At 29.6% G+C, this 24,400-nt stretch overlaps 1 protein-coding gene across 1 annotated transcript in view; it reads right to left on the bottom strand.

Moving 5' to 3' along the window:
• LOC135924513 (CD109 antigen-like) overlaps positions 1 to 17,056 on the bottom strand; it is a 35,210-nt gene extending 18,154 nt beyond the window's left edge. Inside the window, exons 1-17 of the mRNA XM_065459570.1 lie at positions 16,919 to 17,056; positions 16,697 to 16,873; positions 12,498 to 12,711; positions 11,961 to 12,138; positions 10,748 to 10,818; positions 10,277 to 10,402; positions 9,654 to 9,693; positions 8,913 to 8,997; positions 5,805 to 5,928; positions 5,034 to 5,309; positions 3,253 to 3,379; positions 2,931 to 3,160; positions 2,514 to 2,735; positions 2,013 to 2,207; positions 1,308 to 1,457; positions 914 to 1,158; positions 18 to 163 (exon numbers count right to left, since the gene is read on the bottom strand). Of these exons, the coding sequence (XP_065315642.1) occupies positions 18 to 163; positions 914 to 1,158; positions 1,308 to 1,457; positions 2,013 to 2,207; positions 2,514 to 2,735; positions 2,931 to 3,160; positions 3,253 to 3,379; positions 5,034 to 5,309; positions 5,805 to 5,928; positions 8,913 to 8,997; positions 9,654 to 9,693; positions 10,277 to 10,402; positions 10,748 to 10,818; positions 11,961 to 12,138; positions 12,498 to 12,711; positions 16,697 to 16,863 (2,596 nt within the window). The 5' untranslated portion in view covers positions 16,864 to 16,873; positions 16,919 to 17,056. The remainder of the gene's footprint in view (positions 1 to 17; positions 164 to 913; positions 1,159 to 1,307; positions 1,458 to 2,012; positions 2,208 to 2,513; positions 2,736 to 2,930; positions 3,161 to 3,252; positions 3,380 to 5,033; positions 5,310 to 5,804; positions 5,929 to 8,912; positions 8,998 to 9,653; positions 9,694 to 10,276; positions 10,403 to 10,747; positions 10,819 to 11,960; positions 12,139 to 12,497; positions 12,712 to 16,696; positions 16,874 to 16,918) is intronic.
• Positions 17,057 to 24,400: the final 7,344 nt, after the last annotated feature.

Genomic DNA, 24,400 nt, shown 5'->3' with positions numbered 1-24,400 from the left:
TAAAAATCCAAGATTACCATATCTATCCAATCGATTAAAATCATTCCAAGAATCGTGTTCAAAGTTTTGGAAATTCGAGCATTGAGAAACCAAGAAATTTGAATCGGTACCCGTTACGCATTGCCACGAGTTGTCCTTGAAACAGGGCACCTGGTTTAATGATCTATTTATAAAGTCGACGATATTTTAAATACGCTATTTAAGTTAGTTAAGCAATGAAAATAAGAAAAACCAATTGGCTATCCTCCACATCTCCTTTCATTGCTTAGTTCCTGGCAGGCCTGACCCGACATCTCCCCCTCCCCGAGGTCCGAATTAGATATGGTCTTGGGTGAGAGCCTTTTTGAAAATTAATTTGGTTCTTTTTTTCGGGCCGAGCCTAATGATATTTAAACCTGGTGCAGATTTCTAGTTCCTGGGTCCTTTCCCTCCTATAATTAAAGGCTATGGGTCAAAATACAGAATTCTTTGATTAACCAAGAGCAAAACAAGAGTGAAATTTTTGCCATGAGCCCCAATCATACATATATAGTATATAATGCCAACTAGATATATTATTTACTCCTTAAAATGCATTTAAAAGTTTATATACACGGAAGTAAGCTGTGGACACCATTTTATGTTGTGCACTTTGTCTAGAATATCGTGCTAAACACATATTATTATTTAATTTTTTTAGGCCCTCAAGGACCTGGGTTTTGTAAATCTTTTAAAAAGATTTGTCGACTCAGAGGCCACATATGGAAAATTGGATGTAGAAAAAATTATTCAATGTCCCACAAGAGTTAGCAGGCACGTAGCCAAAGTTACTGAGGATCTTAAATGAAATATTATTTATTATAATTGGAGATATGATAAAAAAAATTGGTGCCGCTAACATATATATATATTCAACAACAACAAAATAGTTCACTTAAGACAGCCATCGAAGATGCCCTCGATATCGGTTATGGCTATCAATCCCGCCGAATCCAATAAAGAACCGGAATCAAAGCCGGCCGATCTCCAAGGGAAGTAACGCGTTATGGGCATGGCCGAGCGAGGCGAGGTCCAGTCCTGGGACAAATATGAATTTGAGGGAGAAGAAATTGCGCGGACGTTATTAGGGTTATTCGAGGTTGGTAGCTGAGTGTCTAGACGCGTTAGTTGGTCTCTTACCTTAACGAATTTCAATGATTTACTAATAAATTAGGATTTGTTCATGTAGTAAGTCTAAAACGAAGAAACTTGGCCCCCCGGGTTTATGATTATAAAAGTATAGAGTAATTTCATATGGATGAAGAAGAGAATGAAAAGGCGAGGTTTACCGAGTTCCACGTGATATCATTCCCAAGCCTCAAATCGTATAGCGTATTATCAATGGCCGAAAGACCGATGAATGAACCAGGTTGCCCCTGGCAGACCACTTCCACTGTGTAACCATTCAGGTCCTTCTTGGTGTTAAGAATTAGAGTAAACTTTTTTTTAAAAAAATAAAATAAAATAACGTTTTATAGTTTATGAATATTCAATATTATTAATATATCGTCGTGGCTTTGTTTTTTAATAAATAAAACAATGAAGGTCTGATTGTCCAGGGAAAAGAGGGGAACGGGTGGGCTACTAAAAACTAAACATGTTTTCGATCTGTGTGAGATGCGAATATATCGGTTTTTAAAATCCGATATCCGTTACGGTCACTAAAATTAAATGTGTAAACGTGTTGTTCGTTGATCGTGTAGTTTATGTCATTTTTTGATGATTTAATATATACAACGAGCATGACGCGAACCATGGAAAATTTGTCCAAATATTGCACTGTTCTAACTCCACTTTAATTTTACAAAAAGAGAACTACCTTAATTCACGTATAAAATGGGTATGCGCAATAAGCCACCAATATATTACGGATATTAACGAATGCCACGTATGTTCATTTCCGCCATTTTATTTCTCCCTTCCGTTCTGGCATTCCGTTTAAATATTTTTCCCCCAATAATATTTCTTCATTATATATAAGTGAATCTACTTACGTTATTCCTACTCGTGGCATCGACATAGAAATTAACGGCGTCAGCCGAAATTCGCCCACTCTTGGCAGAGATAGCGTAAACCAGGAGTTTAGAACTCGGGGCCATTTCCGGTTCTAAAGCCACGCTGAAAGTAACCTTGTGACCGGTTGTTCCGGTCAGCTTATTCGAGAAAACTATGGCACCTTTCGAGATTATCTTTTTAATTTATTTTAAAATAATATTTATCCATCGTTTGTAATAAATTAATTTCTTCCCTTTTTTCGCTAAATTTGGGGAGATTTTTAAGAAGTAAGCCTTTAGCAAAAAAAAATATAATAATTTTAAATTAACTTACATGACTATATAATATATTTGGTAATTTTAATCAATTTTATTCCTTAAAAAAATATTTAATTACTTATTTTATTTATTATTTATAAATATTTGACATTTTATAAATATTTTCTTACCACAAAAAAAAATGGAATAGATTAAATATTTTTTAAAAAAAATATATATAACGTGGTAATAAATTTCGCAATCGTCCATTCGAAAATTCGCCGAGACCCCGAAAATCGCGTATCCGCCTACTGTCACCACCGAATCCGCTGATTCGATGTTCAAACGTAGGACCGGTAATTCTTGTGACGAAGAATCATCTTGTTTTAATTGACCTGCATTTAATTGTCCGGAAGAGGAAAGAATGTCACGTGAGGAAAATGGTAAGGCCTTGATGTTCAAGATCTATGGGAAGAAGCATGTAGATAATTTTTTTTAAATGTGGATATTTTTAAAAAAACGATTGTTCTATCTACTTTATCATGAGTTTTATAATTAATTTTTCTACCTCTATATTACTACTCTACATGAATCAACTTTACAATATATTTTTTAAAAGATATTAAGCTTTTTTTAAAAAAAAGGGGGGGGGGGAATAACTTCTTCTTTCCCCTTTCCAATTTCATTTTGAGCAGCGAGTCTTAATCGAACGGAAACGGAAATCGGATGATTAGCGTCAGCGGCCCGCGTAGGAATATTAATAACGATCACGTGGTCTGCTAAATCGGGCATCGTTTTTAAGTCATCGTCTACCGGTGAAGCGTTATTGTTGTAATCGGCTGTCGCTGTCGCGAAGTCGTCCATGCTGTGTGTGTGGATAGGTTGCAGATCTGTAAGAATATGTTGTAAATTAAAATACAATTTCCTAACCCTGCTTCCTTCCGATACAAAATAAAATAAACGAAAATATTTTCATGTTAACCTTGATATCCCTTAATGACGTGAGTTATTCTGTCGGTGAAGGGTCTAGATCCACCAAATGTTTCTACGCCCAACTGAACGCTAGTCCTTTTTCTTATAGGGGATCCGTCCCTTTCAGATAAGGCAATCTTTCCCGCGCAATAAATAAAGAGTAGATAAATATAACTGCTTCGTAAATTCGGAAGACCCCCCCCCCCCCCCCCAAATCCTCCCATCGTGAAAATTTCAGGTTATGTTTTGAACATAATTTTTTTTTATTTAAAGTTATGGACATATTTCTACAAGGGACCTTCAATTTAATAAGTTATCACGTGATATGGAACCACGTGGGAATTTGGAATCTCTCAAAATTTAAATAATTTTTAGTGAAGAAAAGGAGATTTTTTCCAAGTTGGAAAAAAAAATATGATTTAATGGGGAGTACGGCATGTTTAGAGTGTATTAACTCTGTATGTATAGTAATCAATATTTTGCCGTAAATTTTTGAATATAAATGAGTAATTGGTAAAAATCGATTCCGTCGGTTCATTCTAAAGGCGCGCGCCGAAAAAATCCGCCATGGCAATGAGGCGCGAGAAAATTTATTAAGCTTACTTAAAATTTGAGCTATAATTTTAAAAAGGAGGCGAGGCTGAGATGATAGTTCCATGTTAAAAAAAAAACTAGGTTTCTCCATTTGTTTTAACCAGCTAAAATAAATCGCCTAAAAAAGTAAAGCTATCGCGATCAAACTATAGACCTACTTTTTAATTTATCATTTTTATTACATCATATATTTATCCGAGCCGTATTTCGGGTCGGGCCCGAAAATATGTAACCCCTGCCGGGTCGAGCCAAAATTTTTTTGCAAATGGTATCTCTGCAGGTCTCTGATATATATATTATTTATTTATTGTTGAATACAGATAAATTCGCGGTAAAATTTGGAATTCATAGTGCGTGGGTAAGAGGTCTGCAATGAATGATCCAGGTCTGGAAAAGAAAAATTATTAGGCTGGATTTACGATGAATTCCGATATTTGATTGAAGTGATAATCCATAAATTGTTAGTGTCTTTAAATTTAACCACTCCTTGATATCATGAAAAGTTGTTTATTTTGGTGTCCAAACTAGATATATCTGGTTAGGTCTTGTATTTGAAAAAAATCGGACTAAATTGGGCAATCTTAGTTTAAAAAAAAATTATCGGGCAAAAGGTAAAATTCCAACCGGGTCGGACCTAAAAAATTTTGCCATTAGCGGACTTCTGGTGTTGGGTTTACTTCATAAATGCCGGAATACGTTTCCAGTCAAATCACATATTTTTTTTAATATTAAATGATCCAAATTGAGAAATTCCAAATACCTAAACCTGACAATATTAGAGACGAAGAAAAGTAATCAGTTTGATTTAGTAATTCCATCTTCTTACATTTGAAGTTCTAAGCCACGAATTATTTATTTTTAATTTTACTTAGGAAAAAAAAATAATTTTAATCACTGTATAAAATTGAGGTTTCATTTTTTTTTAAAATATTTAAGCGAACATTTTAAACGGAAATGTAAGGGGGGGGGGACTGGAAAATAAATATATTTATACAAATCTCGCTGTCCAACATGATGAATTCCTCTTCTGGGAATCAGAGTGAACAGCACACTAGGTATTTCTATAGAAAAAAATAAAATAATACTAATTAGAGTTTAATCAAGCCGCCTAGGAGATATCAAAGATATTATATGAAAAAAAAGGAAATATAATATAAGCAACGCCACGCCATAAATAGATAATATTATAAAACTCACGTAAAAACTGAAATTGAAGCCGGCCTTAAATATGAAGGGCTGCCGCCCCAAAACTCGAAATAGTTTAGGGTGCGAACCGTGAATCTTAGCCCGGCCGAAACCGCTGAAGGTTTTGTTAAGCCTGGGATCGTTAACGGAAGCGTTTACTATCAACTCATGGCCGGCCAACGCGTGAGCGATTTCCGAGGAGGAACCCGAGTATGTTGAGCGCGAGTTCGAGAAAAGTAATTTGGAGAGATCTTCGAGGTAGATAGGAAAATCGTGACGCCCGTTAAACTTAAAAAAAAATGAAAATATTTATATTTATATTTTTGTTAGTTCCGGTTTCCTAAAAAAAATCAGAGTGGCGTCGAATGTCACTTTTTTGGTCGAATGTCATTACACTTGATTTTGGCTAATACCGATGTTGTTGCTAATACTCTTCTGACGATTCCAAGTACATCTAAACTCAGATTATTACACTCATATAATTATGCTGCGAATTAAGTGACTTATATAATCACTTAATTATGGCAAGCCTCTAAATACAATACGGCATAAATAGCCTATCTAATTTGAGCGTAAAACTAGAAGTTTGAGGTCAATTCTCTTTTAGGGACAAAAAAAACTAGACCTAACTATTATTTTTGGAAGTTGGGTGATTTATTTGAACAAAGTTAATTCCGCTATGCCTCAATATAATATAAATTTGAAATGAATGAATGAATAAACTTTTCCCAAATTAAAAAAAAAAAGAAAAAGAAAGAAGTAAATAATACTAATCCCACGTACCCCCGCGACGTTGATAACATGGGCCGGTGATTTGAAAGTGACGAGATCGGGATTTTTGAGATCTTTCTTGACCAAATAAGCTTCTATCACGGCCTTGCCGTAAACTCCGACATAGTAAGTGTAACTTTAAAGTCAAATTAACGAAAACAAGTATAATAAGATTTAGTTTAGTTATCGGCAGAATTTTTTGAAAATCTGAAATAAAAATGGCTCCATTTCCGGTTGCCTATAAAATTTTAAAAAAGTTTCAGAGTTTCCGGTTTTCTGATTCGAATGGTTCCTAAGGGTTTCTTTGGTTCCAAAATCTGGTTATGGCATTCATTAACTTATCTAGTAAATTCTCTTTCTCTAAATTTCCTGGGAGCGGCTTTATTTAAAAAAAAAATAATGAATTCCGTTAGCGGTTCCTATGAATTCTGAAATCGAGTTTTAGTTATGGTTTTCTAAGCATCCGATTCTACTCCTTAAGCTCACATTATTTTTGCGATAACGTTATTATATTTAAAAAAGATTGGCATATCGTTGATAGGTGTCATACCGGAAAGGGATAGATTTAGGACCTCCTTTTCCCGCTTTGAAGTTTTAATTCAATCATTAAATCGTTATGGCATCACTACTTTACCCCTGCATTCACGGGTTAGCGCCAATTCGCGGGCGATGTATACAAAAAAATTATTTATGTTTATGGCATATTTTGTGTATCTCGCCCGCTAATTTGGGCTAACTGCGAATTCAGGTCCAGCCTACTCGGTCGGTTAAGCGTCATCTTAACCGAATTTTTGTATTTTTTTTTAGATTAGATATTAAAAATATAAAAAAAATGAAGCAAGGTGAATCTGAATATTATTTGTACTTGTTTCTTATTACCGTATAAGACATCTTAAAGTGACATTTTTAAGAAACATAATGCGAAACTTTGCCATTTTCAAAATTGCGTTTAAAATAAAATTATTTATTTCCTCAGCATTACCATCCGAAATACGCATATTGGGTTAAGATTAAGTTCATATATGTTTTTTTCTAAAAAATTATGATGCTATTTAGCCGGAATCTAACTCGAATAATTAAACCGCTAAAACTGATATTTTTATCGAACCTAAACCGTTAAAATAATTTCTAGCCGAACCTGGACCTAATCCCTAAAATGCCTCTGAACCGGTTTGAGCCTCATGATTTTATGCTTATAAAATAATCTGTAATTAACTAGTGTATTGCAAAATTTTTATTTATATTCGAATTGTTTTAAAGATCATTATCAATCACATTTGATTATTTGATTGATAAGTGTCAGTCATAATTTTTTAAACGTTAGTATCAGTGGCGTCACTATGAGGGAGGGGGGGGAATTTGAATAGCCCCCTGAAGTAAAAGAAATATTTTTTTTAATGGCTCCTTACTATCCCCTTGAACTAAAAATAAATTTTTTAATTGCACCCTGAACGACTTCTTTTATAATTCTATTGAGTAATATATAGATTCGATTTTATAATTTAAAAATTAATAAGATTTATCGAAATTTTTATTAAATGATTACTATTTTAATTATTAGATTAGATTAATACATATAAATTATATTCTTGTACTGAGTTTTTGTCCCATCGTCATTTGCAATAGTGTATATTTATGATGTTTTGATATCATAATAATTTAATACTTTTATTAAAAGGAGTTTAAAATTTTCTGGAGTGGGCCGTTCAAATATTTCTATCATTTCTAGTGTTCTCAGAACAATTTTTGCCTTTTGAATATGCTGAAGATTAAACCCAATAATGGACCTGTCTAGACGAGTAACACAGTTAATTTTTAGAAATAATAACTTACCATTTATTTATATGATTATATTTTGCCTAATTCTTAAGACTAATTCTGCAAAATTAGATTGAATATTTTGAGAATTAATTTTAATATCACCCAAGCTTTCTAATATAGGATCAAACATTTTTTTTAAAACCGCTATCATCGATTAATTTGAATTATCTGCCAATAAAAGTGACCAACTCAGTACAAGCATCGATTATTATTATTTTTATTTTATTCTACTGATATTGTTTGTTCTTTTAATGCTTGTTTTATCGTCTGTTGGTTTAACGACATCTTAAACTTTTTTATTTAATTAGGCTTTTGTTGTAATATTTTTTTTATTTTATCAAATTCTAGAGGGCAGTTTCTTTTTTATGTAACGCTCAAGAACTGCTCTGTGATGGCCTTTCATATTTATTTGACAATCAGTAATAATACTTTTTGATGTGTCATTTATAATACTACTACATGTAAATAATTTATATATTGGATTTAATTTTTATATAGGCATTGTAGTTTATAAGCTTAAAATATTTTTAAAAAAATGTTGCAAAATGATAATATACTAAAGTTTATAAAAATTATGACTGACAATTATCAATCAAACGTGATTGATAATAATATAAGCATAAAATCATGATGCTCGCCCGAGGCATTTTTGCAGTTTGGTTCAGGTTAGGCTAGAATTTTTTTTAGTAGTTTAGGTTCGGTTTAGGTCAGATAAAAATACCGGTTTACGGTAGTTTAATGGTTCAGTTCAGGTTCGGTTCGGATTCCTGCTATTTTACTAATCAAGTGTGCTGTAAAATAGATTTCAAAAATATTCAAATAGAAATTCAATTATTTTTTTTACGAATAAGAATAATGATTATTGTTCCCTATTCGAATAACCCGATTTGTATACACCAATCTAAACACTGCATTCACAGTTAGCGTGAATTCGTGGCGAAGTATATAAAAATACAGAAAAATGCAGCATATTTTGTATACTTCGCAGTGAATTAGTGCTTCGTGGTGGAGAATTCACAAATTATAGCGTATTTTGTATAATTCACCGCGATCCCGTGTTAACTATGAATGAGAGGCAACTGTAATGAAAGTGAAACAATAGTTGATTTAAGTGTTATTAAATCACTAACTTTATCCAGCACCAAAATGGTTAACTGAATAAAAAAATCAGTTTCTTTAAGGGGGTTAAATCAATATTTTTTAGACGAAAAGTTAGACCTAAGCCGTAAGATAGCAAACTAAACACTAATCGATACAATATAAGTTGATGAATAAATGCCAATGGTGTATTAAATTTACTTGGCTTCGACCCTCACGTCGATATGCTTTACGTTGTCCATGAAGAAGTGCGGCATGGTTAAGTTCACCTCAAAATTGCTTTCGACTTTTGATATATATATACATATAACATAATAATATATTATAAGAGTTATTGAACTGATTATTAATGTACTCTAAATCACGTTCTTATTATTTTTTTTTAAAAAAGGAGTCGAATTCTAATTTGAAATGAAGTTTGAAAAGTTATGCGAAATTCAAGGTATAAATTAAGTTCCATTTTTCTTTTTAATGATCCAAAAAAAAAGTTATTTGAGGAAAAAAATATATATATTATAAACATTTTTGATATAATAAATTGTGAATTTTCTCAAAGTATAATAAAATAAATGTTTTTTTTTAATAAAAAAAAACTCGTAAAATAAATAATAGAAAAACAAACCCCTATAAACATGGAATCAAAATATACCAAAAAATTGTAGTAAGATAGATTTATTCAAAAAAGTAAATCAGATTTGAACTCGAGAGGGGGAGGGGAGAAAGGAGTAACTCACCTCTTCCCCCCCTTTTCTCCCATACATTAATTTTATAGTCATATAGACCACCTTTCTAAATTATATCTTATTCTCCCATTTTTCCTTCCCTTTATCATGCCCTCGACCTCGTGAAACTGGTCGCCTTAACAAAACTACGAGTATAATAATTATGTAATACGTATTTATTATTTTATTTTATTTTTAAACTGTTCAAACATTCACTTACAATATTCTTCCACTTTGAATCGGGTAAATTCGGATTGCCCCTTTTATCGAGTATAAAAATGATAAATCTTTACTAATTTATGAAGACTATGGTAATCAGTTAACTTGTCCATATTACTTCCTTCCTTCTTCCTCCTTCCTTCCTTCCTTCCTTCCTTCCTTCCTTCCTTCCTTCCTTCCTTCCTTCCTTCCTTCCTTCCTTCCTTCCTTCCTTCCTTCCTTCCTTCCTTCCTTCCTTCCTTCCTTCCTTCCTTCCTTCCTTCCTTCCTTCCTTCCTAGTATAAAAAAATACGAATTATTTTAAACGACCTGATTTTTAAAAAATGACTAACCCAATATTTTAGCCACCAAAAAAATACTAAGCAAGCCTGGGGAATATTTTGCTCGTAGAAGGGCAGAAAATGTTTGGACATCTATTAACAAAATTTCGAGGCTCGGGTACTATATTTTTTTCTGGTCAAAATCTTAATTTTTAAAAATCGGCTAAAATGGAGCCGTTTAAGCAACACTAATATTTTTTGCCTGATTAAGTAATCCTTAACTTAGCAGATTAAGGATTATCTATCATCAATTACCAATAAAAATTTACTAAAAATTATTATAAAAAAATTATTCTCCAATAACCAGGGCGGTGACGTTGATGGTCCAATCACCAAACTCCGGCCTCCTTCCCAGTTGATATTCCAGACTCAGACTTCCCAAGTTGCTTTGTCTGTTTAGCCATCTTTTCAGTATATTCCCTTTTGGATCCTATTTTTTTTATACAAATATAAAATAAAATAAATATATTATAAAATATACAAAAGCTACGATAATAATGATTCTCGAATGATCGAATAATCAATATAGTGTTGTTAAACGGCTAACTCAATATTTTAGCCAGAATAATATTGCCTAAGCCTCGAGATTTCGCCAATAGATGTCAGAACCTTTGTTCCTTCTACAAGCAAAATCTTCAGGCTTGCCTAATATTATTCTGGATAAAATATAGAGTTAGCCTTTTTTAAAAAAAATCGACTCAGATCGAGCCATTTATAACAACACTAAATCAATATAATAAATATCACGTGTTTCGATTTTAATTTCAATCTTTACCAGCATGTAAACGTTCACGGTCTCCAGAAAGGGCGTGAAATCCGTTTTGACCAAGATTACTCGAAAGCGTACTAAAATTAAAATAATTTGGAAAAAAAAATATAAATAAATAATAATATGAATATCTCACTTGGGGAAAGGATATTGAATTTTTTTTAAAAAAAAAGAAAATGAAAAGCAAAATGTAATTTATCTTTATTTTTTCTAGCTGTGATCTGGTTCTTCGTATTTATTTTTGATATGTATTTCTTGCTAAAACAGCTTTTGAAACTAGGACATCCCCTATTTAAGTGTTTTGGTGGCATTTGTTTTTAACGTGTTTTTTTTGTTTTGTTTTTTTTCGTTTTTTTCAGGCTGTATAGTAAGAATGAAAACTATCTCGGGTTTACAGAGATAAGGTTTTCCAACGATCTTAATGTCCTACACTTTCCGATGCTAGATATAAGTAAATCGGCACTGAAGGGAAAGTAAGTAATGGATTTCGTTTTCGAAAATCTTAACGTGATATTACATTACTTATACCTTATACATTCGAATTCGCTTCGAATACTTCGAATCTAATATTTCAAAAAAACAAAACTGAATAAAACGAATTAATTGTTTTTTATTTTAAAAAAATTTTTTTATGAAATTAGTAGAGAGTATATTTTATTTTCACATTTTTCCACCATTTATTAACTTTTTATTAATGTATCCCACTTTTTTTTGAAATTTTTTTTTATTTTACAAAATATTATCCAAAAAATCGATATTTCGCATTCAAACTAATATAGGTATAAATTGGTTGATGAAGCAGTTCAAATTTATTATTCGACAGATGACTAATTAATAAATGTGTCTCAATAGTTGTGTAATTACTATTATTTTTAGCCGTTTAAGCCAATTTTTAGCCGGTTAAAACCGAGTTTTTACCAGACAACTATCGCTTCGGTCTCGGGGGTTATTTCCTAAAAAAATAATAACTGCTCAAATATAAATTAAAAACACCTTAATTTTAACGGATTTTCTTTAGGAACGCGCCTGTAGATTTGAGTCTAATTAGCCGACATTTAAGTCATTACCCATCTACAAGTCACAACATACAGAACCAGAGTAGAACTAGAAAAGAATTCCAAAATCTAACATCTACGAGAATACAATACCCAATTTTATTGTTCCTATTTCCTCATCGTTATTTTTCAATTTTTTTTCACATATTGTTAAAATATTATACCCTTCTGGCCTTGTTTGTATAGCGGTCGGTCCAGCTGAATCATGACGGCCATAATCCTGGGGTCGTAGGTAAGCGTTTCCACGTGGTTGAAAAGGGTGCCAAGCTTTTGGGAGTTCCTAGTCGAATCGCCACTCACTTTGAGACGGTAAACGCCTGCCCCCCTTATATTAGAAGGCACCTGAAATAAGGTATTAATTATAGAGAATATTATTTAATTTTTGCCGATTTCAGATTACTTCGAAACGTAGAAAAAAAAAATTGAATGAAAGCTGCCATTATTTCGCATTTAATAATCTAATATCTCCCTTCAAATGATCAGTAAACAAAAGATACCCTTTTCCTTTCCCCAACCATTTTTTGGGTAAAGAAAGAAGAAAAAAGATAAGATGTTAAATAATATCTTATCAGGAATTAAAATATTGGGAATTATATATTTTTTGCAGTTTATTCCCCCCCCCCCTGCCAACTATTAAAGCTCATAATTTCCATGGAACTTGAGCTGAAATATCTCTCTTATAGGATGGATGAAATTTTTACAGGAATAGTTAAGGTTCCTGGGATGCCTCTTTGAAAGGTCTTAGATGCCGAACCGATTTCGTCCCCGTCCCGCTGAAGAGAAGCCCTCACGGTGGTGGAAGATTCAGTGAAATAAGACGAATAAAAATCGGACTTGTCTAAGTCGAGCAAATTGACGCTGATGTGGTAAGGCTTGTCCGGCTGAATTATTTTTGGCGCCAACAGTAGGTAAGTTCTGTTATATATATATATAATTTTTTTAAGGGGGAGCACAAATTAGGGAAAATGTTCATACATCGTAATAACCTTCAAAAAGTGAGCAGTTGAGAAGAGATTGACCACCTTTAAGAAGTGGCCTCCTTTATATAAGGCTCTTTTCCCGCCTTGAATTTAAAACCTTTTTTTTTTGAATCGATCTGCTCTGATTCGCCTAAATTTTTTTGAAAAGTGCCAGGATTGGTTATTAATAGTCAATTTTTGTTTGAAAGAAATCGTTTAAATAAACTTTTACATATTTTTTTTATTAAACTAGCCCAATCGGGAAACTTTTCAATGAAGCATGGGTGGAATGATTTTTTTAGCGACATTTCAAATCGTCATTTCAATGAAGTATACAAAATGTTAAAAGCAAAATATCTTGTTCACGTTCGCATAGTATAAATTAGCTACATTAATTTACCAATAAAATTTATAACTAAAAATACCGAACGCCTTAAAAGGGTTCATTTTTTTTTATTTTACAATTTTATTATGAATAAATATAATTTATTCGAAAAATGATTAAGCAAATGGAATTATGGGGAAGGGAGAAGAAGCAAAAAATAATTTTTTAACGAAATTTTAATCCGCAATATATTTTGCATATATTTAAACGGTCGTTATCTTTATAATATATTGCTTATTCGAACATATCGATTTTTGATAAAATAAAAACTTTTCGAGATATTTTGATTCTCGAAAATCATTAACTTATCTCTTCCATCCATCCTTCCTTCCTTCCTTCCTTCCTTCCTTCCTTCCTTCCTTCCTTCCTTCCTTCCTTCCTTCCTTCCTTCCTTCCTTCCTTCCTTCCTTCCTTCCTTTCTTTCTTTATATTTATCTGGCTTTCTTCCTTCCTTTCCTTCCTTTCGTTCTTTTTCTTTCTTTTTTCTTTTATTTTCTTTTTTATTTCTTTCTTCGCATCTTTAACGAGTTCAAAAGTGGTCGTTTTATTTATTCATAAAGTGTGCGACAATGATATTAGATACCTTAGAATCGGGATTGATAATCTTTATAGATATGTTATAAAATATTATATTTTTTTATGGTTATTAAAAGTTGGCGAGCCAGGTCAGACCAGACAAAATGATTTTCTGGCTGGGGGGAGGACAATTTGCTAGGTGGAAAAGATCATAAATTTATTTTTAAAGTTTTCTATATCATGCAAAGTTATAAAATTTTCTTTCATAAAAAAAAATAGTGTCTTGTTAAAAGTTTACTTTTGAAAAGTAACGAGTTACAATTTACAAGTTACGTCCTTAAAAAAAGTAACCGTTTAGAGCTACATTGAAAAAGTAATTCGTTATTTGATAAATTATTTTATATATATAAAAAAAAAACTTTAACTTGTCATTATTAATATAATCTTTTTTTTTATTAATACAAAGTTAATTTGCTATTTAAAAATTGTATTTAAATGAAATATAAATTTATATCAGAGACCCACAGGATCGGCCCTAGGCCCGACCCATAAAAAAATTCTAAATCCCAGAAAGGGTTTAACCCAACCCCGTGCTGGACCGAATATTTTAAATCGCGATTATTATATATATAGACATGTGCGCTGGGGCCATGCTGAAAACCCGGCGATTATGAACACATCGACCATGTGCCGCCGATATTATGTTTTTAAAATAATTTCCATATTTTATGCCTTTTTTTATTCTAATAATTGGTCAACATCAAATGTTGTAAATTTTTTTTAATGTCAATCAGGATTTTGATGAATTCTTATTTTTGTACCTATTTTTACTATCATAATTATTTTGAAATTATTTTAAAAATTCAATCAATTAAAAATCTAAAATTCCAAAAGTTACCATAATTTTATATATTTCCAATGTTAGAAAGGGTGTTTGAATTAGGTTGAATATGAACATCACGTATGCTTGAGTCATGGTTTACATGATATGGTTATAGTGGATGGTATTAAATGCCTTTTGTTGAAGATTCCATCAAAAGAATTAGAGAAATTATTACTGTTCTAAGATATAAACCTTGCAGAGATTGAATTTAAGTTCGAGGCAGATCAACGAAAATGTCCAAGTACAATAGATCTAACATCAGATATGCTATATTAATAGCACTGATCTATATCCTGATACCCACTTTCAAATTGGCGATTACAATTATGATAGTAGCAATAATGCCACACACATGAAAACGTTAAAATTAAATGTCCCAACGTGGCAAAGTGTATTAATTATACTTGAAAGCACATCTGAAGCAAAACAATAATATTTTATTAAATACGTTTTGAAAAGAATTGAGAAACGCTTCTCAAACTATGAATCAGATCTAGTAGAAGAACCATTAAAAACAGTTTAATTTATACTAGCACAAAAAGGTTTCGTTGGTGCACAAGTCTATATATAAATATATATATAATAAAATATATTTAAAAATATTAATTGAATAATTTATCACAATTATTCACTTTTCATATTTCCTACATAATTTCAAAACCATTTTATTGAAAAAATTTTATATTCCTGAATTGGGTTGGGCCGAAAATGTTTCTTTTTAAAAAATATGAGCTGGATCAGGTTGAAAATTAAAATAATTTGGGCCAGGAATTTTTTTAGAAATCCGGGCCAGGTAATTGATGCTAGAGATCTACAAATCACGGCCCAACCCGTATCCGGTTTGAATCTATTTTTAAGAAATAATTCCGGTTCGGGCTGGGTCGTGCCAAACATTTTTTTAAAAATTCTGGGTTAGGTTGGTTGGGTTTAAATTTTTAAATATAATATCATTACATTTTGTCAAATAAATTGCTATATTTTAAAATTCTTGCAAGATACAGATGCTAATATTTTTTACAATAAAAAAATAATAAAATTTTTATATATTTTAAAAAATAAATTAGGGTGGGCTGGGGGGAAAATAATTTTAATTTTTATATCAGATCGAGTTTTTTGGGATATATTAAAAAAAATTTGGTTTGGGGTAGGGTCAGGTTCTCAAATTATCCAAAAAAAATTCAGACCGGGCATGGGAAATTAGATTCAATGCAGATCATTAATCGATACTTCTGCAAGTCTCTGAAATAACTGCACTATAAAAAATATACCTATTACTTTAACAAAAGTGTTGTTAAGTGACTCGATTTGAGCCAATATTTTAGCCAGAAAAATATTGCCTAAACCTAAAGATTTTGTTAATAGATGTCCAAACCTTTGTGCCTTCTAAGGCCAAAATTTTTAGGCTTGCGTATATGTCTACTCTGCTATTTAATTAATCTAATTTTTCATATATTTAATAATTATTTGATAGACTAAATATGTGCATAAGATGTAAGAAAGATATGTTATGTGTTTCTATTTATGTGAATTAATTCTTATTATCATGCATTATTATTGCAGAATAAACAAAATATAGACATATGTATCAAGTTAAAATATGTAATTAAAAAAATTAAATAGTTTTAAAAATATGCAATGGTTTCAGAGGGATGGTAAAATGACTACTAGGGACACCCTAAGTTACAATAGATAACCTTTAAAAAAATTTGAAATCTATGTTAATAAGATATGTAGAGGAGTATAGCTCTATATTTTATTTTTGAATATATTAGTCTCTATAGGAATAAGCCATAATCACAAATAATTTTAAAAAATATTGTAATTGATAATATTTAGTTTTTTTTTTATAAATAATTTTTATGGAACCTTTTGAATTGAAAAATTGAGATCTTAATCATGAAACTGCTTTGCTTAAATGACTTCAACCAACTTAAAATTATACATTTTATTATTACCAAAAGACAATAGCACCTTGGTAGGGTGTAGAATCCAAAGCTTAAAAATAATTATCCTTACAGTTACCATGTCAAATGAAATAGATATATGTTTTGGTGACCCAAACATAAATAAATTACAAAATTTTCTCAATGATTACTTATTATAATGGCAAAAAATAAACTTCGAGTTCTTATTATGGTAGTAAATAAATGTTATTACGGTTTTTTTTTAATATGATTGAGTTCTCTGAGTGCTTCTTGGTTTAAAGAGTTATGAGTGTCATGTTCAAGCCTTATCACATTGTCCAGATAAGGTTTATCCAGAATTTGGGATATTGTCACATGAAAAAGCAGAAATATTTTTATCGCAGATATTATATTAGACATAATTTAGAAACTAGAATTTAAAAATTATAGATTAAGAAAAAAATTTTAAATCTACCTTTTCAGGTAAAAAATATGAAAGCAATTCTCATGTGTCTCATTCGTAGAATAGTTTGATTACTGCTAGACATTGCCCGGTTAATAATTAGCTAAACTTTATAAATATTTTTTGGTAAAAATGTCAGTTAAAATATAAATATATATATAATACAAGTGCATGTCTAAATTTGGATAAAACTTAAAAGACATTTTCTGAAATAAATTTGATATAGGACTATGTTTTATTTAGAAGACCCTCAGTTGAAGAAACGCATTTTGTGGCAAATATTATGCTCCTTATATTCTTTAAAAAAATATAACCATATATCCTATCTTGTCGTTCTAGAGATAAACTAACCCTTAAAAAGTGTTTAAAATGCTTTAGGATATCATCAGCCGATTAAAAAAAATTATTTTCTTAAATAAACTCCAGTGAAATCAAGATCGTGATTTTTTTAAATATAATCAGTGACATAACAACTGGGTAAGGTATGACGTAAAATCGTAATATAAATGAATTATAAGTGGAAAGGTGTGTGGGGGGGGGGGGTCAAAAATATGGTTTTGTTTATTTTTTTTAATTCCTATTTTTGCTAGTTTGAATTTGAAATTTCCTTTTTTGCTAATTACAATTTGTCTTTATTTTTTATTCATATATTTATTTATGAAAAAATATTTTAAGGGTATAACGGGGGATCAGTATAAGGGGTATGGTTAATAGTGGGGGAAGGGGTTAAAAGTTCCTAAGTGGTTTTCATGTCAATTCAGCTAACCTTTTATCGCGAAGCACTTACTAGAAACTTTTACCACGAATATCGTTTACCGCAAATGAATTAACTTTTATTACTAATCCACATTATGGAATACTATTCCGCGAAGACAATATCGCGGGACAAATATCGCGAAAATATTTATAGCAAAAATTCTCAATAATGACTATTTTATTTTAAAATATTTATTGTAATGATATTATCATAATAATTAAATTATATTTTTAAAAAAATAGGTACAAAATTAATTCAATAATAGAGGTTTTAATTTTCTTATAACCTTAATAAATTTATATAATTATTAAAGAACTAATTAGTTTGTAACATTTATCATTGGAATAAAAGAAATTTGCTATCCTGTCCTATGCTTTAAGTTTTCATTTATAACAATTGCGCACAAGGAGCATAGGCTTTATTAATATATTAATCATTGAGTTCATTAGTTAAATCATTGATTCTTATTAGCGAAATTGATATCTGGGTTGTGCCTATTGTCTATTATTATATTTATAAATTCATCAATCAGTTTTTCTAGTCATTAACCAAAAACTGAAATATAAGCTATTAGATTTTCTTTATCAAATGACGATTCAAGAATAAATAAATGAATATAAGGGATTTTCCTAATTTAAAATTTCAACGTAGTCTTAAACATGAAGTTTGCCAAACTTTGGCAAATACTAATTCTGAAACTTAAGGCTATAATAATGCTTAACTACAATACATATAGATTAGTTGTACATCATATATTTTTTTTTCCCTTAATTACTCGGAATCAAAACTACCTAAATCGATCTTTTACTGAATTCCCAGAATATAATTTTGCTAAGTAAAAATTTAATTTTCTCAGAATTGGAAAATTTAATAAAATAATTTTAAGAAAATTTTAAAAAAATTACATAGCAAAATCTTTTTTGATTTTTGAAAATAATCTAAGATAAGCAAAAATATTAGTTTTGACTATTTTCTATGTTGACTGCAAAAATTTATAAGCATATCAGAATATTTACTAAAATTTACTTTTAATGGCATAAAGCACATTTAGAGGAAATGGGGTGGGGGTAAATTTATTGGGGTAAAAATTTAATTAACCACGAGTAAGAGAGACTATAAAGAAATTGGCTAATTTATTTTCTTTTCATTCTCACTTAATAGAAAATAAGTGAAAAATAAAAACAACGCATTTATGATTTAAAGAACTTTGATGGGTAAATTAAATTAATATTGAATATGTTGTTTTCCTTCAAATAAATGAATTCGCAATAATTATATTTTTGAAGTAATGCGCTTACGATAATGACTTCGCGCAATACATTCGCGGTAGAAAATTTGCTATAAAGGGTTCACATTTCGATAAAATGTTGCCGCGGTTAAGGTTTCGAGGAAATAAATTCACAATGATGGGTTCGCAATATTGTCTTTTCTATATATGTTTTCTGGGAAAAAAACGGAATTGGTTTCGCGATAAAAGTTTCGCTGAATTGACCTGATAAGTTTATATAAGATATAGTTATGATTTTAATTTTACAAAATGTATCTATACATTTATTTCAATTGATATTAGGCGCATTAGCCCTAAACGTCATATATTTAACAAAGTTATATATACAACAGAGCAACGCTTGGTTCTCCCATGAAAAACCAATTAAACTGGGATAAAAAATGGGAAATAATTAAGAGGATCATTCACGTTTTTGGGCAGGCCGCAGTTACCTGTGCGAGCAAGAGGCAAAACCAGTTGTTTAAACACCCATAGGAAATAAGAGGGGATAATAAATGCCCATGCATGATTAAATAAATAAAAAATTGATTATGAAAGAGTTATATTGGCTATGTTAATTTTACTTTTAATTCACTGCGAAAGCCTATAAATAAACATATGATTAAATAAAATAAAATACCAGTACAAATATAACACAATCACTTATCAATAATACTAGTTTTTTATATCCAACTTTGAAGATAATCTTCCATCATACCGCAGGAATAAGCTTGAAATATTTCAAAGTTAATTAATGAAAAACACACACACGTAAAGGAAAGATAGTTCTGACCGTTGTTTAATAAATTGATTATAAAGTATTAATGTTGTCTATATTTTTTTTATCATATTATAAAGACATTTTGATTTAAAGTGAATTTTTATTATTTTATTTTTGTATTTTCACCATATAATCTATTATCTTAATTTTAACTTTTAATTATTTTTTTCGTTAAATTTATTTTGATTGATTGAATCAAGTTAAAAAATTTTTAGTATTTAAAGAAAAAATAATTCAATATCATGATTATTAAATTTGATATGAAAAATAAATGTTATTTTGTGTATGTATAATATAATTCGATCCAAAAGCTATAAATTTTCATCATTAATTAATGGTGCAATATTCTCAACATCTATTTCATGTGGTCAAGTTATGTAATGTATACTCACTCCTTCGCGGATTCTGTTTGATTTATTATTTAAATTTAAGAAAAAAATGACAATAATATTGTAATATTTCCCTTCCCCCTCAATTTTTTTAAACATTTCTTTTCTTAGAAATGAGGTATACCTAGCATAGCTATGTTGTATCCACAACTAAGCGAAATCATCTAAACATAATTATAGAATTTTCAATGTACAAAAATATAATTTTTGTATCTGTCAATTTTATAATAGACATCATTGGCCAATAATATAAAATTTTCTTTACAAACAAAGAAAGGATATTCAAACACATGAGATATCATATGGCGATTATCTGTCAATTACAATTTCCATATACAACAATAATTAACTCAATATAATCCACTTTTTATCTCAGCTTGTATAACACATAACAATTTCATCTTTCCATTGAGAAGGCCAACTTGATTTTTTCTTGTGTAAAATTCTGCTTAAATTTTTTTCTAATTAAAAGTCAATGGTCGTGGCCTATTTTTATAAAATGGTAGATTTCATCTTTAATTTTACAAAATTATTGTTTGAATTATTTTTGGGCGTTTATAAAATGTGTTTAAAAATCAGATTTTGTTTGATAACCTTAATATATTTTATATTATAATACGATTAGGGGAAAAAATTTGTGAAAAAGAAAATAATGTGAATTTATCTAGCCAATTTTTTGAAAAAAAACAATTAACAATTAAGGGTCATATCATGAGTTATTTTTTTTCAAATTGTATTTATCCAAATTGTCTAAAAATTAATGATATTATATTTGATTATGTTTTTTATAGAAGCTTCTCAATATTTTCTTGAATAAAATTTAAAATTTTATTAAAAAACAAATGACTATAAGTTATAACGATTTCAAGATATATTTTTTAAAAAATACATATTATTACAATTTTTAGGTTAATGATAAAGAATAAGAATTATGGGATAATTATGTATGGATTTTCTCGTAAATTTGATTTGCCGTCTTTAAGTCCACTTAATATAAGCCTTTGGTTATGTTATATTTATAATAAGCAGATTGAGGTAACAATTGGAGAATAGATTCAAATAGAAAGAACTGAAAAATAATAATCTGCAAATATATAAAATATGAATAAATAATTTTACTATCACTTTATTACAAGATCCAACATAATTATAAAATAATAAGACATAAAAATTAAAAAGCAAAAATGATAAAATAAAAATTAAAAAAGAATTCTTTCCAAAAACTGAAAAGTATATAATATTCACAAAATCTCAAATATATATCTTTCTTTTAATCCTCATTTACATAGTCTATCATATTAAATAATATCGTAAATTCTTCTAATTTGAATTCATCTAAATATTACAACAATATTCTTTTTATAAAATAATTTTAGGTTTTCACTTTTTGTAAATATATAGGTTCCACATTAGCGGATTCACACAGCCTTCCTCCACTCTACTCTTGATATCCTCCTTAAGCTTGATTACCTTCTTGATTTGCTACCTTCTCATAAATCATTCTTTCTCTTAAAAAGCTTTTTTAACATTCTTCACATCCTTTATTCTCTGCCCTCAACGACTATTTTTAAATTTAGTATCCTTTTCAGCATTTATAAAAAGGGAATAGAAGATCTAATCGAAAATATCCTATATCTAAAATTTAATGAAACATCATGGGCTCAGGCTTCATTGCCCATCCATCAAAAGCGGTAGTTTGGGGATTAGATCTCCCATCGATCTTTCTCTCATTGCTTTTATTTTAAGTAGTCTACTTACTAGACCTACATTCATTTCCCACAACATAAAAATAAATTTTCCTTAGATGATGCTATCTAGTTATGGAGGATACGCGTTGTTGATGTCCCAACGCAATCCAACAGAGACAGGCCTGTTATAACATGCTGAGTTGAATTCCTATTATTTAGCATGCTGCCAACCAACCGTTCTCTCTTCACATTTTTACTTAAGGGATCCAGGCATTAATTTTTGGAATTCCAAAATTTTTAGCTCCAATTCATCAAGAATGAGCTAACCCATGCAAAAGGAATTTACCTAAATTGTAATAATAACGATCCTTTCATCACAACTGTTCTGGCTACAGAACCCGCATAGACAGCAAAGGAAGACACGCTATATATTGCAGATCGTGTAAAGGCCGAATCCTTAGGCATATCCAATGCAATTTCATAATCTAGCGAGCTTTGAAATCTGCACAAATACTTTCGTTTCATTATGTAAGTCATATTTAAATTTGATGATGATTCTAATAGGTATAATCAGAGTCAAGCGGGGACATGTTTTTAAAACATAATGGAAGATTATAATTATCTTGTGTTAATCTATCTAAAATACTATTACAGAGTAATCGATAATTTTTTTTAAATAACTCCACTTACCCTTGATCTTTTGTGAGGGATAGATTAAATTTTGATATTAGTTTCTCAGCCATAATTCTTACCAATTTAAAAGAATTATCACTTATTTTATTTTTATTATATCAATTGTGGAATCAATACAATGCTTAGCATCCGCTATATTACTGCTTTTTGGCTGTAGATACTTATTTAGTGGATCTATTGTTATTAATACCTCATTAATTAAAATGGTAAATATAAAATTAGATTAACACATTGAGATAAAAGACCAAAGACTTCGACTAATCATGAATGCTGAGTTAAAAGTTCTATCAGAAAAGTAAAATAATACTTTACCAATACCCTCAAAATTCTCATAAATACGAAATGTTTCTAGTTGACCAGTCCACTACTGGTCTAAAGGTCCATTAAGAGTATGACCTATATATTTACAGAATACGTATGCCAAAAAAAATAAACATTGCATTAGATAAATTAAAAAAATATTATGAATTATAACAATTATTACATCAATTTTCAACCACATGATGCAACTCTAGGTTGTAGAAATGTATATAGCAATTTTTTTATATTAATTTTATTTAAACCAGCATTAATTCTTCTCCATTTATGCCAGACATGACGTTTACACCATCATATGCCTGGCTAATTATATTCGATGAATTAATATTTAATTCATTAAGTTGATTTAAATTACAATTAGTAATGCTTTCAGCAGAAAAATATACAAATTGTTGATTCCTATTAAATTTACTTGAATTTCTCCACAAAAAAATATATAACGAATAATTATGCTCAGGTTTTCACAACTCATTTATTAAAAAAATTTTGTTGTATTTTCATTTTCATTTAGATTTAATTATTGATGATAAATTAAATATTAATAACTAATAATAAAAACAAATTTTATTTGGGGGGGGGAATGGGGCTTCCACCCTTCCCCCTTGACTACAACCCTGAAGTAATATTCTACAGACCTTTGATAATACTGAAGTATTATACTACCTTTTTTAAGATAACCCATCCATAAATTTGTCGACCAGCGTAGAGTTCCTCCAGGAGAATAGCTTCACATTCCAGATCTGTAACGAGAATCACAATTGCCACTTAAAAATGGATGATTTATTTAAAACATAAATTTAACATACAAAAAAATGAAGCCAAAAATTTTGTGGGATTTTTGTACTTATTTTATTGTCAGAAAATCTGTTGTAAGATTATTACCTTATTTTTGTATCTAAACATCTTATGTAAATCAATTGAAATATTAGGGGTATAAATAATATTCTTTAAAAAATTTAGATAGATAAATTTAAAGAAAAGATATCACAATTATCAAAATTTGAAATGACGTTTAAATAAACCAAAAAATAGATTAATTATAAAAAAAAATTATCCCTATGGTCTAATTTTTGTTTATTTATGATCTGAAAACCAATTTGATTATTTTCCTTAAAATTCTAATAATAATCTCTTATAATAAATCTTTTCTCTTAATTTAAAATAATGGCGATTTCTCAATACTTTCAAATTTATATTCATCCCTCAAAATCAATTCATTTATAATTTAAAATAACAACACTCTTTAAAATCAAATCAATCCCATTAAAAAAAAATGATTGGTATACTTTAGAAATTTAGTTATAAAAATATTATTGAATATATATGCAATTATAAAAGCCACTTGAATAGGGTAATGAGAATATCATAAAATTCCCTTTTTGTTTTATGACAATTTAAAACAATATTTTTACCAAAAACAAAAGAAATTATTATAAAGTTTATTATTTGTAGTGCAACTAATTTTCCGAAATCGTTACACAAATATAAAAATAACAAAAGATTTAAAATAATAAAATTAGATGCCTTCAATACACTTATAAAAAGTAATCATTTTAAAACAGTATATAAAGTCTCTGTCGAAAAGTTGATATCCACAATAA

This window comes from Gordionus sp. m RMFG-2023, chromosome 2, assembly GCF_954871325.1.
Source record: "Gordionus sp. m RMFG-2023 chromosome 2, tfGorSpeb1-WG-v2, whole genome shotgun sequence".
Classification (NCBI taxonomy): domain Eukaryota; kingdom Metazoa; phylum Nematomorpha; class Gordioida; order Chordodea; family Parachordodidae; genus Gordionus; species Gordionus sp. m RMFG-2023.
Note: the sequence above shows the minus strand (reverse complement) of the source record. Positions and strands in the feature narration are given on the sequence as shown.